This window comes from Cottoperca gobio, chromosome 4 (assembly GCF_900634415.1).
Source record: "Cottoperca gobio chromosome 4, fCotGob3.1, whole genome shotgun sequence".
Classification (NCBI taxonomy): domain Eukaryota; kingdom Metazoa; phylum Chordata; class Actinopteri; order Perciformes; family Bovichtidae; genus Cottoperca; species Cottoperca gobio.
In genome coordinates, this window is record NC_041358.1 from 6,595,383 (window position 1) to 6,607,882 (window position 12,500).

A 12,500-nucleotide genomic window follows, 5' to 3' on the forward strand; every position below is an offset into this window, starting at 1 on the left:
GAAGTAAAGGGATCTGGATTGAGAAAACAAGAGGTACAAAAAGGAGAACAAAACAGGAAGTTACAACATGAAAAACTCAACAAACTCGACGAGACATGACATGATGCTCCTGGGATTTTATTTACAAGGAACTTTGTCAAGTAAAATAAGACATGATACAAATATTACAGCTGTGTTTCAACAGTCTATGGGTTTCATGTTACACTATATTGCCAAAAGGTCGGCTGAACATGCAAACATTTATACTTTGTCTTTGGGGAAATTATATTATTAAACAAGGCTCCAATAAGTTTTCAATCATCAATCAATAAATGAATTCATCTTTACTTGGAAAAACCTCAGGCATTTCTTTTGAGGAAATTACTGTTTTCCCCTGTAATTAGTACCAAATTATTATTTCCAAGGAATTATTCTGAAATCTCAACATAAAATTCAGTGTTACTGTGATTTTAGTTTTTGGAAAACGATGAATTAACTAATGTTTTGCTTCTCTAAAGGTTGTCAAATATAATGTGCCAGTAGCTTTAAAAGTGGTTAGTTTGGTGACGTCCAACCGAATGTCTTAGTATGATTATATTTCATAGTATTTATAGAGTGTACAAGTGAGCCACAGCTTAAATACATGAAAACAATCAGTTGCCTTTGGTGTTAATTCAGGTGATAGAAACAAATTAAGCTGCATTACAAATCCAAGTTTTTTATTCACAACATTTACAAACAATTTGGACTGCTCTACTACAGGGCTGGCAGAGTTTTTCGTGCTAAAGTATAGGTATTTAGCTATGTGGTATTATAATGAACAATCTGTTGATGAACATGCCTTAAACGGAGCCAGCTCAACTATAAAGGTTATTTTGTTTGATGGTAGCATTCTAGACTAAAACCAACATATTTGAGTTTATCGTATATTAAGTCCGAGTGTTCGGTGTTGCGGCCTTCTGGACCACACGCTCCAAGAGAGAAAAACTTGAACTTAATTAACAATATTAAGCAACATTAACCCTAAGATATGCAGGTGTTCCACTCCACCATGTCCCGGCTGCATCTCGATGGCCTTCAGGAAGTAATCTAGAGCCCGCAACATTTTATCTGTGCTAAACCCTCATGAAAGTCAAGGCTTTTTCAGCGCAGATCTCTGGGTGGAGCTTGTCCTGGGATGGAGATGGATATTCATTCATCAGGGCGTCGACCTTTGTCAGGTAAGCCTCACTCTCTGCTGGGTCTCCCAGGTGGTGGTGCAGCCAAGCCAGGTTCCCGTAGTTCACCACTAACCAGGGACCCTCATCTGCATTTCTTATCTGGCAGAAGGCCTCTGTAGCCTTGTTGAAGAAAACTCTGGGCTTCTTCAGTGAACCCCAGCTTGTATTCAATGAACCCCCGCAGGTTGTAAATGTGACCCAGCCAGCTGTGTCCGTCCTCGGTGCCAAAATCCTCAAACCTTTCCCTTAAACGTAAAAGTTTGGCCCTGCTGGTATCCAGATTCCAGGTGAATTGGCACTGCAGGCCCTGCAGTTTGGACACCAGTGTTGTTTGACTCTGAGCAGCACTGATGGAGAATAAAAATAACAATTATTAAAACACATCATCAGTAGGTTAATGTAATATGCTTTGAAGTTTGCTATGTTTTCATAACCACTGTTCATCTCATGTGGAGAAAAGGAGAAGGGAAGGAAGGAATGGAGTAAGAAGCACTGAGTAGACAGCAAACAAGTAAACAAAGAAAGGAAAAATGAATGGAGCAGTCATAAGGAAAATAAAACATTTTTCATTCCCTCTCACCAGTAACATTTTCAGCTCCTCCTGGGGGATCCCAGGGTGTTCCCAAGCCAGATGAGATATATATTCAGGGGTGCACATAACTGGTACGCAGGTACGCATGCACGGCACAAATATGGATAGCGTAACGTCACTTGTGTCACTACGCACCTTTGCGTACATGATAAGTCATCAAAACAACACATATATCGTCTACACCTGTTTCTTGTCAACACTCAATGGAGTAGACTACTAGACTTGTCCAAAAAAACTAAAGACATCAAGCAGCTACTTTAGCGTTTCACCACATGCAAAATAACAGCAAACCGAGCCGGAGCAGAAGAAAATATTATTTTCTGAAAAGTGACTCCATGACGTGCCGTGGCTGGATGCTAATGATGAGCTTTCCGAAATGTGGTGCAAAATATACCGCTAGATATCCACATCTAGCAGACAAAACAGGTGCGTTTTATACAGGCTCGAAGAATTTCAATCACCCTTTGTTTGAAAAACATGAAAAGAGCAAGGAGCACGTTAATGTGGCGCAAAGCTATTAAACAAGCTAGAAAAGAAGAACTATCCAGCCACCCACTTGCTCCAAATATTAAATACAAGTAATCCAGATGCTGGGGCTCTGGGGCTTAATAATAATAAGATATTAAATACATCATAATGATTGTTATTACTTGAAAGACAGAAGCAGTTGCTCACCTCATCATTCAACTGTTTCCTCGACTCAGCAGTTCTCTAAATATTACTTAGTTCAGCTGGATTTAGCTCTTGATGCTGCTTTGGGTTCACTGGAAAAAAAGTAAGTGATTTCCACTCCTGCTTTGCTGTAAATTATGAGATGTTGTTGAGCACGCAGCTTTAAATGTTGACTACGAAGTTGAAGTGAATGTCAGACGTTTAAAGACGCTCACCTGACTATTGTTTCCCAGGAATAGAAACCGAAAGCCACATTTCTGAAAAAAGAACTTAGACATGACTTATTAAAGTTTGTTGATTATATTTTCTGCTAAGTGAATTTCAAATAATTAGTTTGCTTTTATTCTTTAGAATAAGATGCCACATTTTTTTTTTTATGGCTGCACCTTCTGATAAAATATTATATCATAATATAAGCCTATTCAGTATATACACTTTGAGCAGCAGTTGTCTGCAGAATGTCCCTGTCGGCTTAATGTGGAGCATTGGGGGTCCAGGTCTGTCCAAAAAAAGTCACTGTGCCCCCTCAGCTTAATTCTCTCCCTGACAAAAAACTAAACTGAAAAACAACAACAAAACTGAGGTAGACTGTAGTTCAGGGGCCAACCAGTCAGAGGTTAAGAGCCAAAAATGTTACTATGGTACTGCAAAGAGCCACATCATACACACAGTCACAGATGTGCAACCCCCCCCCCCCCCCTTCTCTCTTTTGTTCTCAGCCTTTCTCTGTGCTCCCTCACTCTCTTCCTCCCCTCTCTCTCTCATACAGACACACACTCAAAGACCCTCCCTCCCAAAGACACACACACACCCTCACACAGACAGACACACATAGCTCTGCTCAGATTGTTATTGTAAATGTCACACACACCATAATATTGAGAGAAATTGAATTAAACCTCTCCTACAAGTATTTAGGCGCCAGTTGTTATCAACAATGAACATTGTGTGCATTCTCACACACAAACTCTCAGTAAACAAATGTGAAAAAGTATTTTATCTTCCTATGCATGTTGCTTCTTTAAATGAGTGGGACTTCTGACATTCCTTGCCTCGAACAATCCTCCTCAAATCTGGCTTGTATTCCGTTGTGGTCACTCGAAGCAATTCTTTCACATGTGTGTCAGAACAGATCGATACTTTGATTGCACGTGTTTCAGGGTAGATAACACCGACTCACAGACGTATGTTGACCCAAACATTGATAGTAGCTTGAGCGCAGCCCGTTTGACATTGGGATATTTTTCCATTGGCACAGTTTTACAGAACTCAAGGATCCCTTCCCTCAGAACAGGTTCCAGTCGGTCTTTCTCAGAAAGTTCAATCATCTCCAACTGGGCCACCGCCTCGTCCGTGACTAGTGTGATAATAACTGTCGGAGGAAAACCAAGTGACCAAAGCTGAGGGAAAGATGTCAATGCTTTGCGTTAAAAACAATGTTGCCTTCAACTTCTGCGTTGATTTCAGTCGCAGTGTAGCAGACATGTTTCCTGTCTCGCAAGGAAGTACTCGTCGTGGGAAAACTAAAGCCACACAACTCATCCATCATCAAACAAATTGATGATAATAACTCATCAAATAAAATACATAAATCTTATAAACATGTCTGTACAAGTAATGCATACTTTAAATAAACATGTATTTCCTGAATGTATATACCTGTCCCTTATGTGTTTACGTTCACATTGGTGGCTGAGAGCTGTTAAGATATGGAAGGAGTCCGGCAAAGAAATTCCCTTATTTTGAAATTCCAATGTTGAAAGGTATGGACTAGAGGGGCTTTCAAACAGTCCGTCTCAGCATTAAAAGGGTCGACGAGGAACGTAATCTTGTCCACTTGCTTTTAGCAGAGAGGGAAAATGCGCTAATTCTCCCTTTTTGAAGAAGTGTCTTAGACAGTTTCAGTTTGTTAACACACGCAAATACACTTTGCACTAGGTCAGGCAGCATTTTTATATGAATATGAACTCTCCCACCTCTAATAAAACGCCGTATGTTGGTCTTCATATTTTCACTTAACTGTGCATTTTTCCCCTGCCATTTTAGGATCGAACTCAGATGGTCAGATATTGTTTACTCAGTGATAGGTTTTTCCCCCCTCGAAGGTGATTGGTTCACTGCATCGCAGGCATTTTTGTGATTGGCTCTTGGGCCACATCAAAATTAGATGCACTGTCATGCTCTCATACTGACAGCACACATACACAATGGAATGTACCTGAAGACCATTTTAGTGTGAAAAAACAGATTAAATTAAAAGATAAAATATGTAACATATTAGTGTTGTAGAGTGATGAAATCAAGAATACATTCACCTTTTCATTAAAAATAATAATAATTTTGATCTGAATAATGCTGTATATTTAGAGACTACAACAAAACTAGTCTTCTGCTTAACTGCTCTCAAAATAAAAGCCTGATGTATAAACATTGTCAATTCCGATCAAAAGTTTCAATCCTTTGTTTGGCTGTTTCCTTCCTCATTCTTCATTTATTCCTTGCATTTTTAGCTGTGATACTCCTGGAAGCATATTTTCTGTTTTGTAATGCAGAGAAACATCTTGTATTTGGTACACCTCATGTACGTCTTTGCAGCCCTGATGTCTGCATCTTTCTGCATGCTTGATATCCACCATCTCTGGCATCATGTGCCTTGCCTGCGCACAGATGGCTCTGGTTGTGGGATCTGCATGGGTTGTAGGGTCACCTTGACAGTCAGGAAGCCCAGGTAGCACAGGTGTGAATCTATATAGTTTGAGAAAAAAACTCTAATAAACAAAATTAAATAGGAATAATAATTAAAACCTTACACTCATCTGATTGGATTGAATGTACAACATACATGCTACTCTTGGCCCACAGAGGCCGACATCTATCCTGCTCGTCCCTATCTGTCTCTGTGTCTGTGTCTGTATCTGTCTGCTCATCTGAGCATCTGCATCTTCTTCCTCTTCTTTTTCAAGCTCTTCTATCCCTGGTGTGAAGTTCTGATCTCTCGCATCATCTGACAACTCCAAATCTGAATCTCCCTCAACTATCTGGTACAGAATACATTCTGCTTCAGATCTGTCTCCTGCAACACTGTTGAGTCATTAAGTACATGAAGATGGTCTTGGTGTCCACTAGAATGGACATTAATAAAAGAGCTGTTATATAAAAACACAAATTATTTAACTACTTTCAGAACTAATAATATCATTCCTAACAGGTTAATAAACAATATGATGTTCATATTTAAAAACCCAATATATTAACAGTATTTGACTTACCTCTCCTCTTTCGATAAAATGTTGTTGTTGGTATGCCGGCCATTTTGAATGAAAAGAAAGAGGAACTTCCCAGCATGTCACTCTAACCAATGACATATCACTGAAAAGTCCAAAATGTCCTCTGTACAATACAGCAGGGATTGATACAGTGGCTCACAAGAGTACAAGAGAACAAAATGTCCACTACAGAGGACACAAGTCAATTTGGTCAGCACTGGTACATGTTTATACACAAAATAATTAAAGGAACACTTTGAAACCACATCAGATTTCAATGGGAGAAGAAATAATGCTGGATATCAATACTGATATGAACTGGGTAATGTGGTAGGAACGAAAGGATGCCACATCGTTTGATGGAAATGAAAATTATCTACCTACAGAGGGCTGAATTCAAAGACACCTCGAAAATCTAATTGAAAAATTGATGCGGCAGGCTTGTCCATTTTGCTGAAATTCCATTCCAGCAACTCAAAATGGTACTCAGTACTGTGCATTTCCCCCACGTGCTTGTATGCATGCCTGACAACGTCGCGGCTCCTAATGAGACGACGGATGGTGTCCTGGGGTATCTCCTCCCAGATCTGGACCAGGGCATCACTGAGCTCCTGGACAGTCTGAGGTACAACCTGACGGCATCGGATGGAATGAAAAATAATGTCCCAGAGGTGTTCTATTGGATTTAGGTCAGGCAAACGTGGGGGCCAGTCAATGGAATCAATTCCTTCATCCTCCAGGAACTGCCTGCACACTCTCGCAACATGAGGCCAAGCATTGTTGTGCACCAGGAGGAACCCAGGACCCACTGCACCAGCGTAGGGTCTGACAATGGGTCCATGGATTTCATCCCAATACCTAATGGCAGTCAGGGGGCCGTTGTCTAGCCTGCAGAGGTTTCTGCGTCCTTCCATGGATATGCCTCCCCAGACCATCACTGACCCACCACCAAACCGGTCATGCTGAACGATGTTACAGGCAGCATAACATTCTCCACGGCTTCTCTAGACCCTTTCACGTCTGTCACATGTGCTCATACTGGAGGAGCTGGACTGCTTGTGCAACCTCTGTAGGGTCCAGGTATCGCCTCATACTCCCAGTAGTGTCAGGACAGACAGACGAGGACCCAGGAGCGCAATTTCGAGATCAAGGTTTTATTGAAACACACACAACAGGACCGAATGAGGCACGGCAGTAGTACAGTTCAGGGATATTCTAAACTCGTAGTCGTAAGGCAAGTCGGGTTTACCGGGGCTGGAGATCAGAGTGGCAGGCAGGCAGGCAGGCAGGCAGGCAGGCAGGCAGGCAGGCAGGCAGGCAGGCAGGCAGGCAGGCAGGCAGGCAGGCAGGCAGGCAGGCAGGCAGGCAGGCAGGCAGGCAGGCAGGCAGGCAGGCAGGCAGGCAGGCAGGCAGGCAGGCAGGATTCCGATGTAGGCTGAAAAACAGGGCCTTCTATACAGAGCATGATGAGTGGTAAATCCAGTGCAGCTGGTAAGTTAACGAGGGTGGAGCAGAGACAGGTGGAGGTAATTGAAAACAATTAGTGGTGTTACCAGGCAGGGAGAGGGCTCATGACAAGTAGTGACACTGACTGAATACAAAACTAGTGAAAAACAGTCAGAAAAGATGAGGAGGGAAAAAATGTCAGTGGCCTCCACCTGGAAAACCTTTGCTGTTTTGGGGGTCGTCTCATTGTTGCCCCTCTAGTGCACCTGTTGTTAATGTCATTAACACCAAAGCAGCTAAAACTCACTAACAACCCCCTCTGCTACTTAACTGACCAGATCAATATCCCAGAAGTTTAATTGACTTGATGTTATACTCTGATTCAAAAGTGTTCCTGTAATTGTTTTGAGCAGTGTATTATGTGTTCACTTTGAGCAGCAGCTGTTTGCTGAGTGTCAGTATGAAGAGCTGGGACAGCTGTCACCTGGAGACACCTGCATTATGACGCTCTGCTGCTGCCACCTGCTGGTGTAAGCAGGTTATTGTTTGGTTCCCAACACGTTCACATACCTCTGTTATACAGCTTCATTTGTTTAATGCTCATCCATGTTAACTTCAAAATGTAAAGTTTAATTACCGTCCATCAGCAGCCTAAGTGCAGTATTGCAAAATGATGTGTCGTGTATTTGAATTTCTTGTATATAGTAACAACCAAAACAAAAAGAGTTTAAACTACTTTTCATAGCGTATATAATGCATGTTTATTAATTTGTACAATTTAAGCAAACTTGACATATTTTCTATACATACAATCAGTTGTATCTGGCCATAATATTAATTTTAAAATGAAGTATTACATTACATCACAGTTTTATATTTCACAACTCAAAGCTTTCAGCAAAGCAAATTTCAAAGGCTATAGAGTGTACGGTGTTCTTAAAATACAGTGCAAAGGAAAACATCATGGTTACAGATAGATAGATACTTTATTGATCCCGAGGGAAATTTAGGCACTCAGCTTAAAAGACATATGACATGACAAATCTGTCACCCCCCTCCCCACCATTAAAAGTAAGAAAAAAAAAGAATTGAGAGAGTACACTGTGTAAACCTGAGCAGATTTATACACTAAGTTAAGGAAAACAACATCCATTCAAAATCTATTTTAACAAATAATTTCAACATGTTAACAATCAGTGTTAGTGAAGGATTCGGCGTGTTTCATAAAAATCAAGTGCTGATATTTTTTTTAACAGCCTCTGTCTTCCATTAACTACGAATGTTAACTACAAAAGTCCAGACACTTTTAGAAACCTGCCTTTAATGGACACAGCTCGATTATTAAGTACTTACAGATTCCTTTAGGTAATGCAATACCTATATTTCTTCCAGAAACTTCTCTATTTCTCTACACATTCTGTCCCTGCCTTTGTCTCTAATCTTCTCCAGAACTTTGATGCTGTTCTCCCGAAAGAAGGATTGTTGCGGTATCTCTGCTGCCTTCATGTGATATCTTAGTGACCTTTGGTACTCTTTTCGATCGAAGTTTAAATATTTTGCGTAGTTGTTGTAAAGCATCTGTTTGTCTGCAGGTTCAAGATCCCTTTCTAGCAGTTCCTGGTATATCTGCTCAGCTTTAGCCTGGCCCTTAGTTGACTTTGCATATATATTTGCAAGGTCTATTTTCATTTTCACATTTAAAAAAATATAACAAATATATATTTGATCATAAATATTGTAATTTGTACTGTCCATAAGCCTATTATTGGGGTTTATTGTTTACTTTTTACTAGAGAATAAACACAACAAAATAAATCATATTACACAATAATGAGACATTTTCTTTTTGTCCTTTGGTATTTCACAGTGACTGTTTTATAAAGTGTGTGCATGTTGTGTCATCCACAGCTGAGATGGTTGTGGACAAAGCCATGGAGTTGAAGTTTGTCTGTGGAGTTTTTGGAGGAAACATCAAGCCCACTCCCTTCCTCTGCCTCACTCTGAAGATGCTGCAGATTCAACCTGAAAAAGACATCATCGTTGAGTTCATAAAAAACGAAGATTTCAAGTGAGTTTCTATCTCAATCCATTGAGAGAAAAAGTGAGCATTTGTGCTGTATTCCCTTCATCAACCAACCAACCAACAAAACATAGGACACTGTGCACACTGTCACCATGTAGATTTATAAATAATAATAATAAGAAATTGATAGATAAATACAGAAAACTGTCTCAATGTGTTATGTTAAAGCACATATTTTGGTCTCTTAGTACATTGCGTATGTTCTCTTTGCATTACACTGTGAACTCTTTCACATTCCTACGACAATATTTTCAAAATTCCTGCTCCAAAATGTGCAGCTCTTTAATTTTAAAAACGGATATATTGTCCATGTTGTTTTTCATATTTTAGTTGTCACCGTTTCTATTTTATTAATGTTTCTTGACTATTGCAGTAATTGCTTTTTATCTTTTATTTTCTCTTACTATGTTTATTGTAATGCAGCAAAACACCAAGGCAAATTCCTTGTATGTGAAAACCTACCTGGCAATAAAAATGTGTATGTTAAGTAAATGTAATTCTAGAAACTGCTTTTGAGATAGAAAGATTGACTCATTCTAGAAACTACTAAAGGCAAAAATAATATCTGCTTACTCATACTGGGCTATTTGTGAATCTTTTCCAACCATCTGATGTTTTTTGTCTTTAGATATGTTCGTCTACTCGGAGCGATGTACATGAGGTTAACTGGCACCAGCAGTGGATTGCTACAAATACTTGGAACCGCTGTACAACGATTACAGAAGGGTCAAGAGTCAGAACAGAAATGGAGGTGAGTTTTTGATTAATCAACCCAAAGTAGGCACATTTTGGCGCCATGCACATCATGAAATGAGAATAGTGGTTTCCTGTGTCTGCTGCTGTTAGTCGGTTTTCAAGCCAAGAAGAAGTTATCATCTGGGTGATCTGTACATTGTGTCTGGGGGTCGTGTAAAGAAAGAGTATTTTGGAAATGCACTTTTTTCCCCAATTTAACACAAAGTGGAAGCAGGGGGAAACTGCTGGCCTACTTCTATCAAAGGAAGAAATATGCACCTTCCAACAACTCCCAAGTTTTCAGATTTACTTGTTTGTATGTTGTTTATTTGCAAATATCTAGACAGGAACGTTAAAGGCGCATTCTGCCACCTATTGTATGAAATATTACATCAAGTGGTTAAATTCTGGACATTAAGACAATATAAGCCTTTATTGATCCCCACGAACGAGATCGCGGGTGCAAGCGGCCAAAATGGGTTTTCTCAGACTGGTGGCTGGCGTCTCCCTTAGAGATAGGGTGAGAAGTTCAGCCATCTGTGAGAGACTCTGAGTAGAGCTGCTGCTCCTTTGCGTTGAAAGGAGCCAGTTGAGGTGGTTCGGGCATCTAGTAAGGATGCCACCTGAGCGCCTCCCTAGGGAGGTGTTCCAGGCGCGTCCAGCTGGGAGGAGACCCCGGGGAAGACCCAGGACTCGGTGGAGAGATTATATCTCCTTACTGGCCTGGGAACGCCTCGGGATCCCCCAGTCGGAGCTGGCGGATGTGGCCCGGAGAAGGGAAGATTGGGGTTCCTTACTGGAGCTGCTGCCCCCGCGACCCGACCCCGGATAAGCGGTAAACGAAGGATGGATGGATGGATGGATGGATGATCCCCCACAAGTTTATGCGTTAATATTCTAGATATTAAGCCTGTTTCTTGTAAATAGGTTGTATTGTTAGTAGGTCTGTCAAATTAACGTGTTAATTTCGATTAATTAATCACAGAAAAAATAACGCAACAAAAATATTAATGCAGATTAATCGAGCTCTTAGATGCCCCTGACTTTTGCTCCGACAGCCCCGTCGGAGCTTAGACAGCAAATATTGATATATGCAATTAATCGTGATGAATTCATCACAAAGCTTGTAATTTTTTTAATCTCCTTACAGCCCTAATTGTTAGGAAGACTGCAGATACTCCCCTCTGCTTTTTTGAGTAAAACTAATTTAACTGATTTTTATTTACAGATAATTCTCCTACAAAGAAGCTAGAACTGATCATTAATCAAAGATAATGCAGTAACAGTCTGCACTCATATGGCTCTGTTCAAGAAGGTCTTAGAGAAGCTGGTAAAGTTCCTCATGTTTACTGCTGGTGCCATCTTGGACCCTCTCCAGTTTGGATACCGTGCTAGGAGGGGGGTGGATGATGCTTACAAACGTTCCTGCTAGACACCATTCACAATCACCTGATAAAGAACGGAGCCTTTGCCAGGCTCCTATTTGTGGATTTTTCTTCTGCATTTAACACCACACAGCCTGTCACCCTCGCCAAGAAACTGGACAGAGTCCTAACAAATGGCACTTTATCAGGTACACTGTACACCAGCACTGGCTCACCACAAGGGTGCATCATATGCCCCCTCCTGCTCATTTTCTACACAAATGACTGTAAGAGCATCTAATCCAACCATCACTCATGGTCTTCCTGTCACTCCTCCCAGGATCTGAATGGGAGCATGGCCATCACCAAGACCGGGGGGGGGAGGGGGGGGTGCAAGCCTCTTAGTTCAGATGCAGTGGTTATACAGTGAGGAGGTGGATGTTGTGAACCAGTTTAAATGTCTTGGTACCGTCTTTGATAACATATTGAAGTTTGAGCGGGACACAGAAGCTCGTATTAAGAAAGCACACCAACGTCAAAAACCGAAAGCGTCTCCAAACCAAGTGTTGTTCCAAACCCACTGGAGTGCCCCTCCGAAGCTTAACCTCCTTCAATGAGTAGCACGTCAGGGCAAAGGCTTATGACATCATGGGGAATAGTACCCATGTCCTCCACCCACAGTTCCAGATGCTCCCTGTCAGGCGGAGCTTACGCCTCCCCAGGTGGTGTCCAACCAGCACTCAGTGTCGTTCATCCCAGAAGCCATCTGCCTGGTGTACTGTGGAGCTGAAGGACAGTTCTGTGTTTCCTGTCCGGTTTTTACTTGCCCAAAATCAAATTGTCTTCGTAGATTAATACAATTGCATTAAATTGAATTGAAATATTTCCCACTAAGCTTTTGGAATAGAGCCCTGTGATTGGCACACATGAAATCGTTCAGAAATCGTTTTTCTTTTTTGTAATAGAGTTTGAACTGATGCATGTGGACGAGTTCATTGACGAGCTTCTTCACTCAGAGAGGATGTGTGACATTATTCTGCCTCGACTTCAGGTACGTTTACACCACGTCTGTTCACACACTCACACACACACAGCTTGATTAAAATGTTTACGCGTGTGTGTGTGTGTGTGTGTGTGTGTGTG

At 41.2% G+C, this 12,500-nt stretch overlaps 1 protein-coding gene and 1 pseudogene across 1 annotated transcript in view; one reads left to right on the top strand and one right to left on the bottom strand.

Moving 5' to 3' along the window:
- Window positions 1–7,908: 7,908 nt before the first annotated feature.
- LOC115006931 (interferon-induced protein with tetratricopeptide repeats 1-like) overlaps window positions 7,909–12,500 on the bottom strand; it is a 16,480-nt gene continuing 11,888 nt past the window's right edge. The window contains exon 3 of the mRNA XM_029429560.1: window positions 7,909–8,862. Within this exon, the coding sequence (XP_029285420.1) occupies window positions 8,553–8,862 (310 nt within the window). The 3' untranslated portion in view covers window positions 7,909–8,552. The remainder of the gene's footprint in view (window positions 8,863–12,500) is intronic.
- The window catches only part of LOC115006616 (pre-mRNA-splicing factor 38A-like), a 10,319-nt pseudogene continuing 6,902 nt past the window's right edge, over window positions 9,084–12,500 (top strand).